Here is a 20,046-nt window from a genome sequence, read left to right as displayed (position 1 = left end):
ACCAGGTTTCACATCTCCAGCTTCAGGCAAGAGCTAGTCCCCTGGCAGACCCTATCCTATCCTAGATGCTGCTGCCCAGACACAGGAGCCCCTGGTGCAGTGTAGGAACCCATGGAGGCTCTTAACCACCTGCCTTCCTGCAGCCCCCAAAGGGTCCTGCCAGCCTGGCCAGCTGCTTGGGACTCCCTGGGGCAGCCTGAGCCCCATTCTGGCTCTGCAACTTTTGTGTTCCACCCGAGCGAGGCTGGGTAGCAGCAGGTGTCAGAAAGGAGGGACTCTGGCTGGTCCTCAGGCTTGGGGTATGAGTGGGCCTCATGGAGAGCGGTGGCTGTGAGCGTGTGCATCTGTGTACCTATGGTGTGTGGGTGTTGCTGCTGCAGAACTGTCCAGGGCAGGTGCCCAGACCCAGACAGAGAGCTGCTCATGAAGCAGGCTTCTGTGGACCTGTGTGGGGCTCGGGCTGCACTGCTCAGCCATGGACAGCTTTGCTAGAACGCATGTCCTGGCTGTGCCCCTGACACCACGTACCTCGGGGGGCCACTTGAGGTCCTCGGCTCTCAATTTCCATGTCTATAGTGGAGGCTCTTTGCAAAGCTGGGCTGAGTTCACAGCAGGCACTCTAGAACTGAATTCCTGCCTACTGCCTGGGGTTCGCTGAGTGCTGGGGGTAGGGACAGCGTCTGTCTGTTCTGGAGCAGGACTGGGAACGGGCAAGGCTCGGCCAGGGACAGAGGGACGTGGGCAGAGGCCTTGGGAAAGGAGGACATGGGTCTCCGTCCCTGGGTCGCAGTCTCAGCCCAGAAGTCTCCTGCTATTTTAATTTCAATTTCCCTTTTCAAGACAGGTTCGGCCTCATTAGCATATTCAAATACAGTCCATTATTATTTGAATTAGCTGTTAAGTAATTAGCTCTAATTGATGAGCATTCCCCCCACTTCCCCACATATTTTTTGGTTATTTACATCCGCTTCTAACCAACAATTTTAGGTAATTACACGCCACTCACTGTCTATTTGTACACACACTTCCTCCCATGACAGGTTCCTCCTCGCCTTTCAGCATTCACATGCAGCCTAGGAGCCATGAAGGACGCGGGGGGCACCTGGGACACAGCAGCTCTCCGGCCCGGCTTCCTTTGTCCTGAAGGTGTCGTGCCCCCAGTCGCCCATCCTTCCCCGCTCTGTGACACCTGCCATTCTGTCCTCCTGCGTCCACCCCAAGTTCTGGGCCACTCAGAGCAGCCAGAGCTGGAAGCACGTGATGAACACAGCGCCTGCTCCTGCTCCTCTTTGCCCTGCGGCTCAGCTGATACTCCCTGTCCTGGCCTCCAGGCGTCTGTCCGCCACGGCTGTTGGGAGGTCCCTGTCCTCTGAGGCGCTGAGAAGGCAAAGGAAGGGCCAGTTTCCCTTCCCCTTTCTCCTGGTTGTGCAGCCGACACATCCTGGGCACCGTCTCATCCTGCACTTTCTGTGGACCAGGTTATTCTGTGTCCCGAAATGAGATGCCCACGAGTCTCACGGGGAGCAGTGTCTTGTTGCCCACACCTCACAGAACAGGGATGTCTCCTGAGGGCCTATGAGGCGGGGACATCAGGTCCTCTGGTGGCCTGGGATGAGGTGGAGGTGGGCCACGCATCCTGCAGAAGTTGGGGGTGATTCCCAGCCAGCGGTGCTGTCCCCAGCAGGTGGACAGAGGCCCAAGAGTTGCCTCAGGGTAAGACAGGAGCAACACACAGGTGTCAGGGACCCTGGGGGGTCAAGTGGATGGTGGCCTATTAGGACATCCTGGACATGACTTGCTTGTGGACAATGCATGTATGATGCTGTCTTGAGTCCTGTGCTTGGAGTTGGGCTCGTGATAGAGGAACTCAGCCATATGCTGCATGGGTGCCTGGCTGAGTGGGGATGGCACTGGGCTGCTGGGAGTCCCCCGCCACACACATTGCAGCCAACAGTGTGTGGTTAAGCTCCAGGCAGGGCTCGGTGTTCCTGCCTGAGTTGGTACAGGTGCTAACAGGGCCAGTAGAGCTGGGTTGCAGTATCAGGCATGGCCAGGGGAGGCGCTGTGGGAACAGGCAGCACTTCTGGAGTGCAGGTTAAGGCTCTGGGTCTCTCCTTGAGGATCTGACACTGAGTTTGTTCAGAGTGGCTGTGGCACTTACGCTCTGCTAGTCCAAGTCAACAGAAAAGGGACAGAGACTTAAGGTACCACCCAAGATGTACATGCCTATCCCTGCAGGTGGCTGGATTCAGGTCCTGGAGACCTCACTCCTCACTCTGTGCAGATGCTGGGCACCCCAAAATGTGCACTTCCCCCCAGTACCAGGATCCGCAGATGCAATCTCCAGACATAGTGCTCCTGAGACCAAATCTTGGCCATCTGAGCATATCCATCCCCCAAGAACCCCCGGCATCCAGCCTGAGGCCTGTGGCTAAGGGGCAGGTGACTATGCGGGAGGCGGGAGCAAGCCTAGGCTGCAGGGGGCATGGGCAGTCAGGGTGGCAGACTTGGCCTGTGCCCTCAGGCTATTGGCATGGCCATGGAGCACCAGGCACTATTACTCCAGCAGAGCCACTGGCCATGGCCTGTGCCCCTTGTGCCTCTGTTCATGGGGACACTTGTCTGGGACGCTTGCTCCCGGCCCATGACCCATCCACCTTGGGAGGGTGTCACAGTTGGCCAGTCTCACTGTGCTGAATTTGGACACACGCTGGGTTACTTTCCACCTCTGACTTCCTCTTTGTTATCTATTACTTGGGGCTGCGGAGGGCTGTGACGTAGGGGTGTTAGCAGTACGCACAAATGGCCCGGATGTCCAGGCGCTCACTCGAGGACCACTCCAGGCATTATGCAGTGGGTGCCAGTCGCTTCCAGCACCTTTCAGGGCACCTTCCCAGCCTCTCCCCTCTCCTTTCTCCCCTCTGCCCCTCTGCCTACCCTGGCTCCCTTCGGTGGTTTTGCTTGGATCCTCCCAAGCCTGGCAGGTGGTAGGAGCTGAATAATGGGAATGACTGGGTGGGGTGCCTCCCAGCGCACCTACCTAGGAGGTAGGTAGCAAAGCAGATGGCCCTGATGGCTCCTGACGAGTCTAGAGGAGCGTGTGCATCCACCAGGCCTTCCTCAGGAACCTGAGTCCCTTTGAGATACATTCATTTTGTGATCAATGCATTGATGTTTTCACCTCCTTGTGTTCCTGCCTTCTTTTTGAGCCCAGGTGCTGCTGCTGTACCTCCCTAGAAGCTGCTTTTATCCAAGCAGTGATGAGGACTCTGGAAAGGAAGCAGGGTATGATGGTGCCCTTTGGCAATCCCAGCACTCTGGGAGGCTGAGGCAGGAGGATCCTAAGTTTGAGCCATGCTTGAGCAACTCAGGTACTTAGTGAAACCATATCTCAAAGTAAAAAATAAGTGCTGGGGATGTAGCTGTGTGAAGGCACGTGCTCATGCACACACACACAGAAGGGAACCCCTTGTGTTCCTCAGACTCTAGGTGACCGTGGGTGGACACTGTCCAGCACCAGGGACAGAGCCATGTGAGGTGGCCTCTGGTCTGGGGGCTGATAGGAGCCAGGTGTCCAGGAGTGGCTGGTGAGGAGCCCCGACCTCTGTGCCCACCTTGGGAGTCAGTTCCTTTTGAGTCCCCAGCAGAGGGGCTGCTGGATGGCACCTATGAGCCAGCTGGCATCCTTGTGACTTGCCTGGTGCCACCTGGCAGATCCTGGGCACTGTGCCCTCCCCCCAGGGCTGGCTCCCTCCCTGGCTCCCAGGACGTGGTCAGTTATCTGCCTGGAGGTGACAGGCCTGTGGAGCTGTGGTCCGAAATCAGCCGGCGGCTGCAGAGCGAGGAGCTGGCTAATTAGCGAAAGGTCACCGCAGCTTGGGAACCCAGCTTCTGAAGTCGCTGCACACCGGGCTGGCAGCAACCTGGGACTTTGAGTTACTGGCTCGGAGAGCAGGACTGCTGCCCCCACCCATAGCTCCACACCACCGCCCAGCCCTGGGGACAAACCCGGAGCCTAGGCCCAGCCAGAGCCTCAGCCGCTGTCCTGCCCAGGGTAGTGTCCACCCTCCTCCGACCCCCACCACCTTGATTTCTTCCTGCTTCTCTCTAAATCAATCCAGTTCTTAAAAACTTAAATACATTTATTTAAAGAGGAAGCTTTATAGCACTACACAAATGGGAAACAAGTCTCCCTTGCCATAAATAGAATTCATAATCATAAAAATAAATTCAGTGGAAAGAAAACAATGTTATTAAATTCTAGTTGGATGCTGTAGCCCCGGGGGAGGCTCGGAGCCCAAGGCCTGCTATTGCTTTATTAAAAAAAGAGAATAGCAAGTATACGGAGGTGTTCAAGACCTACCAACCCTGAATCTAAGACTACCTGATGTAAACAAAGCTTGGAAGAGAACTAAACAGAGAGCAGCTTTCTAATAAAGTGAGTCAGCATTATTTTATGCTGTGTCACTTAGGGGTTGAAGTTGGCTGCATAAGAAGGAATCCCACAGATGTGTGGTGGAGCTCCACATGCGGGGTCATCTTTCTCATGTACAGAGGGTGGCAGGGGCTGATGCGCACCCCAGGACAGCCATCGATGGTCCAGTGTCTTTGTAGCTTCCTACTCTGTCTTCATTACTGTTTGTCCTCATGGTCTCACAGTTGCTGCAGTTGCATCTGTATCTCAGGAAAGAGGCAGAGAGGGTGAGTGGAGCATGCTGGGCTTCCTCTGAGGTGACGCCCAGCAGCATTTGCAGTGTCAGGCCCAGCACAGTCTCAGGAAGGGTCACTGTCCCCTCCCAGCAGTCCTCTTTGCTGCTCTGTGTACCCATGGTCCTGTCTGCATTGCACACGGCAGGCCAGCCCCGCCATGTCTGCATGTGGGCACACGCATGCTCCTGTGTCCCTGCACTTGCCATGTGCTTGATGACCCCCTCGAGCCTGCTGTCACCCTGCCCCTGTCACCCTCAGCCAAGACACAACCAGGCCACCAGGCCCAGCCCTACTAGTGGGCTGGAATCCTGCAGCCAAAGTGGGTCAGGAGCATCCAGGAGGGGAGGAGGCGGAGCCTAGGCCGGTGTGATGGCAGCCGTGGGGTGGTGGGAGGGAGAGGAGAGACTGCGGGCTGGGGCAGGACCTGTCTCTGGAGGGCTGGTTCCCTGGGGTGATGTGATGCTGGGAGACAGGGCCCAGGACTCTGGAGCTATTTCCCATTTCTTGCCAGAGCTTCCGGAGGGAGGAGTGGACAGAGCCGGGAGGAGCACAGCCGTGGTTACTGCACACCTGCTCTGTGCAGCATCTCTGCCGTTGTACCCGTTTAAGCTGGGACAGTGAGTGACGTCACAGCCTCCACCCCGGTGCATACATGTGAGGGGTGTGGGGGTGGTGAGAAGGGCTGCTGGATCCTCGGCTCCCCCATCTGCCTCCCAGGTCTCCCTATCTCACTGAGCTTCACCTCCTAATCTTGTTGGATGAGAACTCCCTCCTCGGTCCTAAGCCAGGCTGTTGAAACAAAATCCTCTAGTTCATCCCTTGCTCGCAAAACAACACCTAGGTCAGTGATGAGGGCTGCTGGGACAGCTCTGGAATGATCACCTGTGTGGCTTCTGTCTGGGAACAAAGTGGCTGCTCCTGCTCCTACCATCATATCTGCATCACCACTAGGCAAGGAGTGGATATGCCCCTGCCACACTCTGTACATGAGAAAGATGACCCCTTCAAGAAAGTGATGACAGTAGAACTTTTCATCTCCTCAAATTCTCTGGCTGTGAATGGGAGACCAGTCCCTTCCCAATCCTGACTGTGGCCCCTGCGGAAGTCATTAAGCCTAAGGAAACATGGATGTATTTCCAGGTGGGTGCACGGATCACCTAATGCTCAAAACAGCCCGTGCCTGAGAGTAGAAAAAGACACCAAATATGACGGCAAAACAGCTGGACCAGGCCATGTGGCCCCGGAAGCCACCGAGGACCTCCGAGGACCACTGCCAGTGCCCAGGCCTTGTCTGTGCCCATGACAGTGCTGACCTCCATGTCCCCATCTTCCAGGCAGGAGCTGAGCCGCCGGTTTCCGTTGCCTGCCTTGGTTTCCCCAGAAATCTGCTGGCTCCCAAAGGCCCCCTGCCTAGATGTGCAGGTCACACTGGGACTTGGAGCCTGGTTTTGAGATGCTCACAGCTGGTTTTGGACACAACCCCACTTAGGAAGCATAAGGTGAGAGCCTGGGGCACCCTCCCTCCCCTTGCATACTGCCACTGACGGGGAGCTCAGTCTCGAGAAACGGCAGTCTGTTTCTTTACAAAACACCCAAATTTATTACAAAATATTCAAGGCATCTCGAATACTTAAATCCCTAATAAATATTTCAATAATTATGAAATATTAATACAACCAAAGGTATGAGGAATAATACGATGAATGCCGGAGCACTCAGGCAGGCCACCAAACCGCTGAGCTAAATCCCCGGCCCCCAGCTTGAAATGAATCCCTCATACGCTGGGAGCTTCCTGAGCTCCCACATCCTGTCTCCCTCCCTGCTCTTCCTTAGCTTGTCTATTGTGGTCAAATACACCCAAGATTTACTGCCTTAACCATCCCCGGGACAGTTCACCCTGTGAACTTTATCCCCAGGGATATGAAACGCATCTCCTGGGCCCCCCCTTCCTCCTCCATGTGGTGATTACTCTCACAAGTGTTTATGCCTTTACCATCTTCGCATGAACCCCAGCCCAGCATGCCACTGGTGGCGTCTAAAGCTCCAGACACAGGGGACGGGGAGGCAGGTGTTGCGGGCAGTGGATGACTGGTTCCTCTTCACCTCTGTGTAGTACCCCACGGGGCTGGGTGGCGGGCTCTTCTTCACTGTTGTGTAATATTCCATGGTGCTCAGGCTCCACCTGCTTGGCCTGGTTTGCATTGTCCTTCTCCAGCCCTCACAGGCGATGTTGATAGACACACTGTGCACACCTCTCCTGGGATGTGCCCAGGCCCACACAGTCCTTTGCCTTTGTGGATGTCGCCTCGCTGTTTGAGCAGGGCGTGTGGGTTATGATCTTTGGTGTCTGCCAGCACCCGTCTCTGCTGCCTGCTGTGCTGGCCACACCCCTCGCTCCTGGTCTCGCACCCTGGGACCCACCCTGCTGACCGCAGGCCCATGATGTGTGGTTGTTCACAGGCTCTGGCTGGGCTGCCCAGGCTCGGACCAAGGCCCTGGCACTTCGCCCCAGGGGCGTTCAAGAAAGCACTTCCTGCCTCATGATAAGTGGGGACTGTGGCATCAGCACCACAGGAGGCTATAGAGAAATAGTGAACAGATGCACAGCTCTGAGCTTGTCTGTCATCTCCTTGAGTCCAAAACCAAGCAGTGCTGGATGGAACCCGAGCATCACCTCCTCTATTCTGCCTGATGTATCTCTGCTAAGTCAACCAAGCCACGTTGATCTGTTGGGCTTGCGCTTGTATTTCTCTTTTCCCTGTGGGTGGTGAAGAGCCACATTTCCTGACACTTGGGTCTTGGTTGTGACTGCTGTAGGCTCTCAGGTTTGTCCAAACTGCGGCTCACAGTGAGACCTGGTGATCAAGAATCCAAAGATCAAGCCAGAGCCCTCAGGGAGCCCTGGCCCATGTGGGCACCTGGCTGGCACCCCAGCATGTGGCTCCCCTGGGTCCAGCCCGAGAGGACAAGTGTGTCTGCCTGGTACTTCCTGGAGGACTTCCCGGAAACTGTGGCTTCTGGCCTGTTCCTGCCCACCCTTACCCGCCGATCCTTCCCCCTCTCCCCACCTTTCCCCTTGGCTGGTTGACCAGGTGACGCTCTGGAAAGGCATCCAGAAGGCTGTGGGGCCACGGGGAGTGGGCAGGGCCCAGATGGGGAAGGCCGAGGTCCCTGACACCAGATGTGAGCCCCGGCCGAGGCCGAGGAACCTGCGGAGTGCTCTCTTGGGGACAGCTGTGTGTCCTTGCCGTCCTGCAGCCAGACGGCAGGAGGGAGACAGACGGGCTGGGGAGGTGGTGGGGGGGGCAGGAGAGCCCGGTGTGAACCAGAGCAGGCACGACCTCGTTTCCTAAGTCAGGACGCTCTGCCCCAAGAGGAAGCGCTTGCACCCCACTTGGGAGGTTTCCAACCTCAGCAGCGACGCTGAAAATGGAACACCCTCCAGCTGCTCCGGCTGTCAGACTCTGCTGCTGGGACCCAGGAACCAGACACTCAGCGTGGTGGCTCACTGGGACGTTGAGGCAGGAGGACCGCGAGCTTGAGCCCGGGGTGGGTGACTTAGCAGGGTCCTGTCTCAACAACAAAGAGGCTGGGAATGCGGTGTAGCTCCGTGGGAAGGCCCGGGGCTCAAACCCCGTGAGAGACACTTGTGCCCGTGAAGTGTGTGCGTGTGTGCACATGTGGCAGGTGAGGGGTGGAGGGGCAGGTGGAGGTGCACACGCTCTGGCACAGCTCACACCCACACCACACGGACACAGGTGCACCCCCACCCACTCTCACACCAGGACTGGCCCACACATTTTAGGGCTACCCTGCTCTTGTAACCCATGCAGTTGACACAGGGACGGGCTTGGTTTCTTCTCACATGGCCCACTGTTGTCTTGTACTGGGGGTTGAACCCAGAGCCTTCCCATGGAGCAACGTCCCCAGCTCTATTTTATTTTTTATTTTGAGGCAGACTTGCTAATTTGCCCAGGCTGGGCTTGAACTTGTGATCCTCTTGTCTCAGCCTCCCGAATAGCTGGGCCCTCTTGTCATTTTGTTAGTTGACCCAGTGCTGCTTAACAGGAGTTTGGAGTGAGTCGTGCAAGGAGACTGACCTTTCCTGCTGCTGGGAGCGCCCCACCTCCCACAGACATTAAGCAAAGGCTGGGAGAGGATGCCAAGGGGCTGAGGGGAAGGATGGGTCCCAGCTGCCAGCCAGGGTCTCCCCTTCACACAGCCCAGCGCTTGCTCCCTGGAGGGGCTGGAAGTGAGTTTGAGCCTTTATTCTGGTGGGGGTATTACCCTAGGTTCTGGTGTTTCCAGGGGCCAAGGAAGGGGCAGGTCCTCCCTTTGCTTCTTCCCTGAGAGGGTCTGAACCTCAGGACTTGCAGCTGTGACCAGGGAGCCCTAGGGATGGCCCTGGGCTGCCAGGGTCGGGGTGGCCGCTGCCCTCTCCCAGGCCCCAGCCCCACCCCTCCTAGCTCCGTCCTCAGCCACTGGCCTGTGCTTCCCACTGGACATGGAGACCTTGGCCCACTGAACCAGCAAGTGGTGGGGTGACCGATCCCCACACAGCCCCTCTTTTGTCCCCCAGCCCCATGTTGGGTGCCAAGCTTGCCCCCTTGAAGACGGGGACAGGGCCCCTCGCGGTGTTGAGTGTGTTGTGTGCCTATCATCTCGTAACAAAGGCCGTTCTGTGCCATGGTTTTGGGGGTTGGGCTCCGGGAAGAGTGTGGTGTCTCAGCTCAGCTCGTTTCTCTAGCCAGCATGGTGCTGTCCTCCAGGTCCCTTGGCTGCCTGAGCTTCTCACAGCTGGGTGCAGGGGATTCGCTGTCTGCTGTGGCAGCTTCGGGCTGTGCAGTGGACACGGCCGTGCCTCCGCCATGGCAGGCCTGGGCCCAGGTTCAAGGGCACTGAGAGGTCGTGTGTCACCGTCTCTGGGCAGGCACAGTGGGAGAGCAGGTTGGCTCCATCTCTCAGAAGCAGGCTCTGTGCAGCCAGCTTGGCTGGTGCCTGGTCCCTACTGGGAAGCAGTCAGGATGGACCAGTCGTTCCCCATTCTGCCATCTTTGTGCCCTGTCTGTCCTTGCATGGGTCAGTGGGTCCTGGCTGTGTGGTCTCCAGGCCCAGCCTCTCTGCTGTGAGCCCTCGTACCGCCAGGGACTGCCCCTCCTGGTCCCTATGTTCTCAAGACTCTGTCAGATCAGATGCCTGCAGAGCTGCTGCAAGTGAACCCACAGCCTCCCTCAGAAGGCACACAGACAGTGGGGGACACTCCCCGGAGAAAAGGGTGGTTCATATGCAAAGCATTTGCAGAGCTTACCCACAGGGAGCACACCATGGAGCGGAGACCTCCAAGCCTGGGACCGGGGTGTCCCTTTCCAGAGCACTTCTCAGATGACTGTGGCCACCGTCTGCAGGGACAAGTGAGACCAGCCAAGCTCCCAAACTAGCAAGGACATGCAGGAAATGAAACTCATAGGCCTCTCGCCCATGAATATTGGATCAAAAATCCTCAGGCAAATCCAAGTCTGCAGAATGTTAGAGATAATCTGACGTGATTATGTATGATTTATACAAAGAATTCAAAGATGGCTTAATGTTAGAGAAATCTATTAATATAATACATAGTTTCAGCAGGTCAGCCAGAAAGCCCTGTTAATAAATGACAATAGGTATTCAACAAAATCCAATGCCAATTTCTGATTTTAAATTAACTGCAATAAATAGACCTGGAAAGGCACATTCTTGTCACAGTGAAAAATCCGTCTCGTCTCAATAGTCAGTATCATTCTAAATGATAACGTTTTTAACGATTTCCATTCAAAAACTTTTATTAAAGAAAAACGGAGGCGCACTTATCATGGTTCAGGAATCCTGGACATAGCGATAAGACACGAAACAGGATTAAATGGCATGTCTCCAGGAAAGAATTGCAATTATTTGCAGTTAAAATTATTTGAGACCCTCGAGACCGAAGAGAACCAACTGAAAAATAATTTAATATGAGAATTTAATAAGAAGGTACTGGGCCGGATATAAAACCAACATCAAACAAATCAATAATTTTCATCTGTTCTGAGAACAAGTGGTAGGAACACATAATGAAATAAACAGCTCGTATTCAATGACAACCATAAAACAACAGCAACCAACCCCTCAAGGAATCCCCAGGAATGAATTTACAAGAAAAACAAACCGAGGATCATTACAGAGAACTCTATAAAGCTTTCCTGAGAGACGTAAAAGAAAACAAGAAGAGTTTGCTGTACTGGGCTGGAATATTACCTGCAAGTGATTCCAGAATTAATTTATGGGTTCACTGCTACTCATCAGCACCTGGGTGGCCGGTTCTGAGAAGCGAGATGAAAGGTTCTCAAGGTTCCTCAGGAAGAACAGTAGGCAAAAGGAACTAAGCCATTAGGCAGTGAAGAGGGACCAGGGGTGTCCTTCGGGCAATCAGACAGCTGTTTTGGTGAAGGAAGAGGGGAAGGCCCTGGGGAAACCATGACTCCCGGGCCCGCTATGCAGGTGCTTGTGACACTGGGTCCTCATGGGGGACATGAATCAGACCTTGGCTATTTCGAGTCAGAGTGTGGCTCTGGGATCACACAGAATGCTGGGGTGGGGTGGGGGTGGGGGGTGTTTCACGTGGAGAAAGGGCGTCTGAGGAAATGCAAGGAATCCAGGCTGGGCACGGCCTCCTTGGGCAGGAGAGAGACAGGTGGGCCCATCACCAGGGCCCTGTGTTGGCCCATCTATGATACGTGGACTCTCCCAAGGGCACTGGGGAGCCATGTGGGGCTGCAGAGGGAGGGAGGAAAGGCTGGAGCATCACACATCAGCTGGAGGGAGCAGATGATTCCAGCAGAGTGTCAGGACAATGTGCTGCTTGCTTGGGGGAGAGGAGAAGATCTATTTGGATCAGAGAAATCTGCTCCAGGTGGCTGAATGTTCAGCGAGAGAATTCATTGTGTGGAGGCTCAGGGAGACGGGTGATGGCTGGTCTTGGGGGGCTGCACAGAGGTGGAAGGGGGTGCAGGCAGAACCCTGGAGTGGTGACAGGAAAAAGTGAGGTCTTGGGCCTCTCCCCAAGAGGCCACTGCTGCCACATGGGGACCAGGCTGGGGATACTTCGGGAAAGGGCCATGGGATGGCCAGGAGACAGGCATGCTCCTCCTCCAGCTCCCGGCAGCCCCAGAGGTGGGCATGGCCTGGCTGTGTGGGAGAGGCAGGTGGTGGGTGATGCCCTCTGCAGGTAGCAGAAGCAACCAGTGCCCTCACAGCCATCTGGAAGGATGAGGCATCCCCGGCACAGGGTGGTGACAGCAGGACAGCCCCATTTCTGAACACAGGACACTGGGTTGCTGAGGTAACAGCTCAGGGTGTCTCTGCCTGGTCTTCTTCTCACTCTGCAGGCAGGATGCTGCTACAGCTTATGGGTCTGGCTCCAGCTCTGGCCACCATGTTAATATTGGGGTAACTCAAGAATAAACCTGCTGGTAATGTGTGTTTGATTTTGTAACTAGAGATTAAACCCAAGTCCTCCACACTGCATTCTCAGCCTTAATTTTTTTTTTTTTTTTAATTTTGAGACAGGGTCTCACTAAGTTTCTAGGCTGGACTCCAACTTGTGATCCTCCTGCCTCAGCCTCCTAAAGTACTGGGATTACTAGCATGCACTACCACACCCGGCCTTCCTGGCTATTTTATTTGCCTCATTAATGTAACATCTGAGGCTAATTGCTCATTTATAGTCTGCTCAGAAAAACCATGCCCCAAATCTTTAGTACAGTTAGTGGCAGACAGGAAACCTGTGCGGATTCAGTCTTCCTGACGGTGTCAGGAGGCAGGACAAAGGCGTGAGGGATCAGCGGTCGGACAGCTTTTGACAGACAGTCACTGCCTGTGTGGAGGGAGTCAGCCACTGAGTGACCAGGGCCCACATTGTCTACAATGAGGTTCTGGCCTCCTTCAGGGCTGCGTTCAGGGTTCAGAGCACGGGCAGAATCCTCGAGCTCAGGGAAATCAGAAAGGGCTTCCGGAAACTCAGGCCACGGCACTACTAGGAAGAGAAGAGCAGATCTCTCCCTTCGGTCTCACAGCAGCTGGAGAGATTCAGGTCAGACTAAAGATAGAACTTCCTGGCTGCCAGGGTTAGGAGGGTGTGATGGGCCAGGCGCCAGGCGTTCCTGGGACACCTAGACCCGCGCCTGGCTTGGGTGACACGCTTTCAGTGGCACGGGGTGGGCCGGTGTTCCTGGAGAGGGTCACATGTGTCCCTGGTCTCCAGGGGCAAGCCGAGCTCCCCCTCCCGGAGTCCCTGCTGGCGCCTGAGCAGGGAGCCATTCCAAAGTGATTTCTCCCTCCAACGGTGCCGTACATCATGTTTTTTAATTTAAAAAGATGCCCAGTGGAAGCATAGCAGACCATTAAATGTTTGGTCCCTAATTAACTTCAGAGCAGCCTGGCTCTGCAGGGCCCAGGGGGAGAGGGGATGGAGCAAAGGGCCCAGAGCCTTTCCTACCCCCGGGGCCGGGGGTTCAAGAGAGGTGGGGCTCCCTTCCACCTCCAGGCCCCTTCGGAGGCTTTGAGGTGAGGCTATAACCTAGTTGTCTTTCTTCCCTGGTTGTGAGGACTGAACCAGAGCCTTGGTGCTCAGCTACATCTCCAGCCCTTTTTATTTTGAGACCAGGTCTCGCTAAGTTGCCCAGGCTGGGCTTGAATTTGTGATTCTCCTGCCTCAGCCTCCTCAGGGTGCTGGAATGACAGGTGTGTGCCACCGTGCCCAGCTAGGAATCTGCTTTTTGACAAACTGCTTGGTGGATTCTGTGGCCGGTCTCTACTTTTAGCTGGGTACCCTATCCCCATTTCCTTGGCTGTCAGTGGGGGTAATTGACCTCCTGCTCCCTGGACAGAGGAGGGCTCTGTATTCAGTGCATAGTATGCACAGGTCGTGAAGGAAGCAAGAGGGTCCCTCTGCTTGTACACTTAGGGTTCCTGCTCTCTGTGGCCCCAGGATCACAGGGGCCTTGGGATGTCCAAGGTCACATGCAAGGTCATCCAGCACCGTCCCTGGTGACCTCTGAGCCCTTGAATGAAGGGGTGTGGTACAGGCTGTGGTTCCCTGTGTCCTCTCCAGCTCAGCTTCTGGAAGGTCAGGGCCTGCTGCGGTCCAGGACGAGCCAGCCCCCAACCTGCGGCCAAGTCTCGAGGAGCCAGCCTGCCTGCTGACTCAGCCTCCTGGACTCCCTAAAACCTGATCCAGCCTTTTCTCTCCTACACAGGAGGTCGGTGCAGTGAGCTCCCAGAGCCAGGGGCATCCCCGAGGGCCTCCCCATGCAGGTTGTAGGCCCCACTTCCAGGCCCTACTTCTGCTGTCCTTGCCAGCTTCTCCAGCCCCACCCCTGGGGGCTCCAGAACCCGGGGAAGCTGGAGAGGCACTTCTGCAGGGAAGCCCCTTGTGCCAGGTGATGTGCCACAATCCTTAAGTAACCATCTTCATAGTAACGTGGGAGGAAGATGTCACAATTATCTACATTTGACAGACGAGACCTGGGCTCAGAGAGGGTAAGTGACTTGCCCAAGGTCACACAGCCAGAGAGAACTTGGCAAAGCCAACATTCATGTTCTGGCCTACGATGGTCTTGCGATTCTTGATGCAGTGGGGATGGCCCAGCCCCACTTGCTCTCGGTTGGCATAGGGCTGGGCTGTCAGGTCCTGTGGGCTGAGGTCTGCACCTTCCCTGACTTACCTGTTGGCCCATGGGCTATGCGGCAGAGGTGGGGAAGACAGTGTCGGCTGCAGCCACGCTGCAGAGCAGGCAAACATTAGCAGTAAACATGATCTATCGGCTAAACATTGGAACAGGGAAAAGTTATCGATCTATAACTTTCCACTGTCTCGCCTCCCCTGCGCCTGGCCCTCGGCCCGTGTCTCCGCCGGAGGTGGAAGGAGGTCCTCCCCACCAGTAAATCCTCAGGCCAGCCCTGCTCCGGCCCCAGGCCAGCCCCGGCCACTGTCCGGCTGTATGATCAAGGAGAGCGACATTATTTTTAGACAGAGGCACTGTCCCAGCCCAGAGCCATCATTATGCAAGTCTTCTCATAAGAAGTTTAAAAGCCTGGAACCGCCATATTTCTGTATTTCATTAGTGGTGAGGCGACAGGCTGCAGGCTGATGTGACCATGCTCTCCCCTCGTCCTCAGGGTGACAGTGATGCTTTCTGGGCACCTGAGTCTGTGTGTGCCCAAATGTGTGGTCGGGAGGCCTCTGGGGTGCAGGCCAGGTAGACACAAAGGAGCCCTATGGGTACCTGGTTCAACAATTTCGGGTTGGGAAACTGAGGCAGAGATGCTGAGGCCTTGGGGCAGGGATCGAGAAATCCCCAGCGTGCCACCCAGGCTCATACTCCTGGCCTCTGCCCACCCCCACAGTAGCCAGACCTTCAGAGGACCCATCGGACCCAGGGGAAGGAGCAGAGGCAGTGGGGGAGGCAAGTGGGCCACAGCTGGCTTCTCTCCTGCTCACAAGATCCTGCCATCCTGGCCCAGCAGGGCCTGCAGTGGTGTCCAGCTGGCATTGCCCACCACTGTCCCACCATGGGGAGAGGCCTTCTCCAGGTGCAGCTGCCTTCGTGCCTCCCTTTCTCCCCAGCAAGTCCATCGACCCACCCCGGGCCCTGTGGGGAAGTTTCACCTGACCACCTGAGATGTGTGACACCTCCCAGCTCTGCCCACCCGTTCCCCCAGGGACCATGAGTCCTTGGGGGTTAGGCTTAGGGTTCCTGGAAATCATCTCAGGGGCCAGGATTTCCAGGCCTACTGGGGAGGAGGGCCGACCAGCCGGCCCCTTGGCCCCACACTTCAGGGTCCACGCTGGTGTCGACTGTCCTCATTCATGTTTGTGGGGCACTGAGAGCAGTGCCCACCTGCCCAGGTGAGTGAGTCTGAGGACAGCCAGAGCCCTCTTGGCCCCAGGCTCCTCTGCACACGTGCACGGCGCTTGTAGGCAGATGTGTGTGTGTGGCCCCATGTGATTTGTTTAAGCAGCCAGCTGGTGCCCATGCCCACAGGGACATGCCAGCATGGCCCCTCAACCCAAGACAGGGAGCCCTGGTTTGAACCCCTTGGTGACAGAGCTTTCTACCTCCGTGGCTTGTTGGACAGGGCTCTTCACTTGTCTCCTGTAGCGCTCTGTCTGTGAGATGGTGACACTTGCTGGCCTGGCGACCTGCAGGGGTCCTGGCCTCTACAGCCACCCTTGGGCTCCACACCCTCTCAGGCATAGGGGCACATCGAGGTGGGAGGCTCGGGACATGGGAGCCCCTGCTCCTCCACCTGGGCCTGACCTCCCGTTGCTTCCACCGGGCTGGGGGTGTCTTGGGAGGACAGGAACAAAGAGGGCCAGCCTGGTGTGGTTTCCAGTAGACCTCGAGGGCCATGTTCACACATGTGCCCAGTGTGCGTAGGTGGATGTGTGTGCCACCCCACCCATAGGCAAGCCCCCCGGACACACGAGTGTGCAAACCCACAGGTGCCACCTGCCCTGGAGCTGTGAATGCAGAGGGAGATGCCTCGGCACCTCTGATAAGGGCTCTCAGGCCTGTAATCCTACTTACCTTGACTTTGGGTTATTTTGAGCAAGAGATTAAGGGTGATTACAATTGCCCTGCAGAAGCACCAAGTTTCCTAGAGGGGCCCATGGTTCTGGGCACTCCCTTCTGCAGGCTGTCAGCCCTGCATTCCCAGCAACCTCTGCCTGGGCCTGGGCTTCCAGGAAGCCCTGGGACACAAAGCACAGGTTCCTGGGCCCCGTGGGGAGGGAGGAGCTGGGAGCAGGTGCCCACTAGGCATTGCAGTGGCAGGATGGAAATGAGCCCACCCAGACGTGCAGTAAATCTCATGTCATGAGCTGGGCAGTGCCTGCTCTCCTGCCTACCCTGGCAGCATCCATTTGTGGGTTGAGGCCCAAGCAGGCCCCTCCAGGTCACCCCCCCCACCATGTCCCCTGGGGCCTCTCAGGAGCCCCAGCTTCCTCTGACTTCTGTCTTTAAATCAGAAGAGACTCTTCCCAGGAGCCAGATCAAAATTGTTCTTTATGAAGTTTCCAAAGAAGGGAAAATCCATTTCACATCATTATATTTTTTTCTCCTAATTTGAACTGCCTCAGTGCAGACTAGTTGCAGACGTCAATATCGGTGAAATATACTCAGCTGGCTGCCGGCCAGGCCACAGAGCAGGACAGAGGGCGGCTGTAAATCCAGAAATTAACAAGCAAACACACACCCTTTTCTCCTCCTGAGGGAAAACAGGATGGGAGGGGGGACCTAAGAGCCACTCTGTGCACCCCCATGGGGCTCCCTCCCTGCACTGGGGCCAGGAGGAGGCTCAGCCCTGCTCTTGCAGTCTCCAGTGGGGGCACAGGGAAAGACCCAGGTCTCAGGGCTGACAGCAGAGCTGGGGACCTCATGGCACAGCTGCTGTCCCTTCCTGGACTTGCTTCCAGGATCCACCAAGTGGGGTGGGGACAGGTCCACATTGTGGGCACCAGGGAGGCGGTAGGCAGCATCAGAGACCACTTCCCTGGTTTATTTGGGAAACTAAGGCCTGGGGTGGGGAATGACTTAGAGGCATCAGAGCAGAAGAGCTGTCAGGCCAAACCCATGGTCCTGAGTCTGTGGGAAGCCCCTCTGCCTGCCTGAGGACCCAGCCTGGGCTCAGGCACCCCCTGAAGGCTGCCAAGGGTGCTGAGGCCAAGTCCTCCTGGGGGCAGAAGTGCCATCCTCAGTCCAGGCAGAGGGCACCGTGGCTATCACGATCACCCAGACGCAAGGCTAGCCCAGAGCCAGCCCCTCCCAATCGTCTGACTTCTGTTTCTTCTCTGGGCCTCAGTGTCCTCATCTGCCCAGGGCCATGCAGATGTAAAATGGGCTGTGAAGACTTGAGTCCACGTGGTCACTGTGCCTTCCAGCCCAGCCACGCACATGGTGTCACATCCACTTTGCAGATGAGGAAACCGAGGCCGGAGAGGAGGAGGCATTGGGGAACCATCTCAGCCTCTTCAGGCCCGTCTGTGCTGCAGAACACACCTGGCTGGGACCTAGCAACATTCAACCAGTGGGCCCTGGAGGAAGCCTCCTGTGACCACCATCTTCTCTTTTGTCTCGCAGCAGGGACGACTTCGGAGCAGCGGCGCCAGTGGAGCTGCCACAGGACCTGCAGGCCCATGGGGAAGGAGGCTGAAGCTGCCGCAGGACTTGGGTGGGAGACAAGGGGCCACTGGCCGTGAGGGGAGCACCTCCCTCTCAGTATGCCGTTTGGGACAGCGCACCCCTGAGAGTGCAGGTGGCATCCCATCCCGCCCCTCCGTCCCTCTGGGGTCTGCCACTCAGCCCCCAAGTCCCCCCAGGCAGGCTGAGCGGGGTGACCCACCAGGGCCGTCCTGATGGCTGGGCGCGGGTGGGGTGTGCTCTGGGTGTGTGTGGCAGCGGCCACCTTGCTGCATGCGGGTGGGCTGGCCCATGGTGACTGCTGGCTGATTGAGGGCGATAAGGGCTTTGTGTGGCTGGCCATCTGCAGCCAGAACCAGCCCCCCTATGAGGCCATCCCACAGCAGATCAATAGCACAATCGTGGACCTGCGGCTGAATGAGAACCGTATCCGCAGCGTGCAGTATGCCTCGCTGAGCCGCTTCGGCAACCTCACGTACCTCAACCTCACCAAGAACGAGATTGGCTACATCGAAGATGGGGCCTTCTCGGGCCAGTTCAACCTGCAGGTGCTGCAGCTGGGCTACAACCGGCTGCGCAACCTCACGGAGGGCATGCTGCGTGGCCTGGGCAAGCTGGAGTACCTCTACCTGCAGGCCAACCTCATCGAGGTGGTCATGGCCAGCGCCTTCTGGGAGTGTCCCAGTATCGTCAACATTGACCTGTCCATGAACCGTATCCAGCAGCTGAGCAGCGGCACCTTCGTAGGCCTGACCAAGCTTTCTGTGTGTGAGTTGTACAGCAACCCCTTCTATTGCTCCTGTGAGCTGCTGGGCTTCCTGCGCTGGCTGGCTGCCTTCACCAACACCACACAGACCTACGACCGCATGCAGTGCGAGTCACCACCCATCTACTCTGGCTACTTCCTCCTGGGCCAGGGCCGCCACGGCCACCGCAGCATCCTCAGTAAACTTCAGTCTGTCTGTACAGAGGACTCCTACGCAGCAGAGGTGGCTGGGCCCCGCCTGGTACCTGGCCGCTCACAGACGGGCCGCTCACCACCGCCACCGCCACCGCCAGAGCCAAGCTTAGGGAGCCGAGCCGATGTACCCTGCGGTGATGACGAGTGTTTCTCTGGTGATGGCACCACACCACTGGTGGCTCTGCCCACAATGGCCACCCAGGCCGAGGCTCGACCCCTCATCAAGGTCAAGCAGCTAACCCAGAACTCGGCCACCATCACAGTGCAGCTGCCCAGCCCGTTCAACCGCATGTACACGCTGGAACATTACAACAACAGCAAGTCCTCCACCGTGTCCAGGCTGACACAGGCCCAGGAGGAGATTCGCCTCACCAACCTGTACACACTCACCAACTACACCTACTGCGTGGTGTCCACTAGCTCGGGCACGCACCACAACCACACCTGCCTCACCATCTGCCTGCCCAAGCCACCCAGCCCACTGGGGCCCGTGCCCAGCCCATCCACAGCCACCCATTACATCATGACCATCCTGGGCTGCCTCTTTGGCATGGTGCTGGTGCTGGGCGCTGTCTACTACTGCCTGCGCAGGCGGAGGCGCCAGGAGGAGAAGCACAAGAAGGCGGCCTCAGCGGCTGCAGCCAGCAGCCTCAAAAAGACCATTATTGAGCTCAAGTATGGACCTGAGATGGAGGCGCCTGGTCTGGCCCCGCTGTCCCAGGGCCCGCTGCTGGGCCCCGAGGCTGTCACCCGCATCCCCTACCTGCCTGCTGCTGCCAGCGAGGTGGAGCAGTACAAGCTAGTGGAGAGCGGCGAGACACCCAAAGCCAGCAAGGGAAACTACATGGAGGTACGCACAGGGGAGCCAGAACGCAGGGACTGCGAGCTGGGTCGGACAGGCCCCGAGAGCCAGAGCTCGGTGGCAGAGATCTCCACCATCGCCAAGGAGGTGGACAAGGTCAACCAGATCATCAACAATTGCATCGACGCACTCAAGTCCGAGTCCACCTCCTTCCAGGGTGCCAAGTCTGGGGCTGTGTCCACGGCCGAGCCCCAGCTGGTGCTGCTGTCTGAGCCACTGGCCACCAAGCACGGCTTCCTGTCGCCTGTGTATAAGGATGCCTTCGGCCACGGCCTGCAGCGGCACCACAGCATGGA

General features: G+C 57.0%; 1 protein-coding gene across 1 annotated transcript in view; it reads left to right on the top strand.

Annotated features, from left to right (window-relative positions):
- The first annotated feature begins 5,949 nt into the window (after positions 1–5,949).
- Positions 5,950–20,046, top strand: part of Elfn1 (extracellular leucine rich repeat and fibronectin type III domain containing 1) — a 15,271-nt gene continuing 1,174 nt past the window's right edge. The window contains 2 exon segments of the mRNA XM_033764816.1: positions 5,950–6,209; positions 17,868–20,044. Of these exon segments, the coding sequence (XP_033620707.1) occupies positions 18,143–20,044 (1,902 nt within the window). The 5' untranslated portion in view covers positions 5,950–6,209; positions 17,868–18,142.

Source organism: Fukomys damarensis, unplaced genomic scaffold (assembly GCF_012274545.1).
Source record: "Fukomys damarensis isolate Sample0158 unplaced genomic scaffold, DMR_v1.0_HiC HiC_scaffold_17, whole genome shotgun sequence".
Lineage (NCBI taxonomy): Eukaryota > Metazoa > Chordata > Mammalia > Rodentia > Bathyergidae > Fukomys > Fukomys damarensis.
The sequence above is the reverse complement of the archived record's forward strand: the minus strand, read 5'-3'. Positions and strand labels throughout refer to the sequence as shown.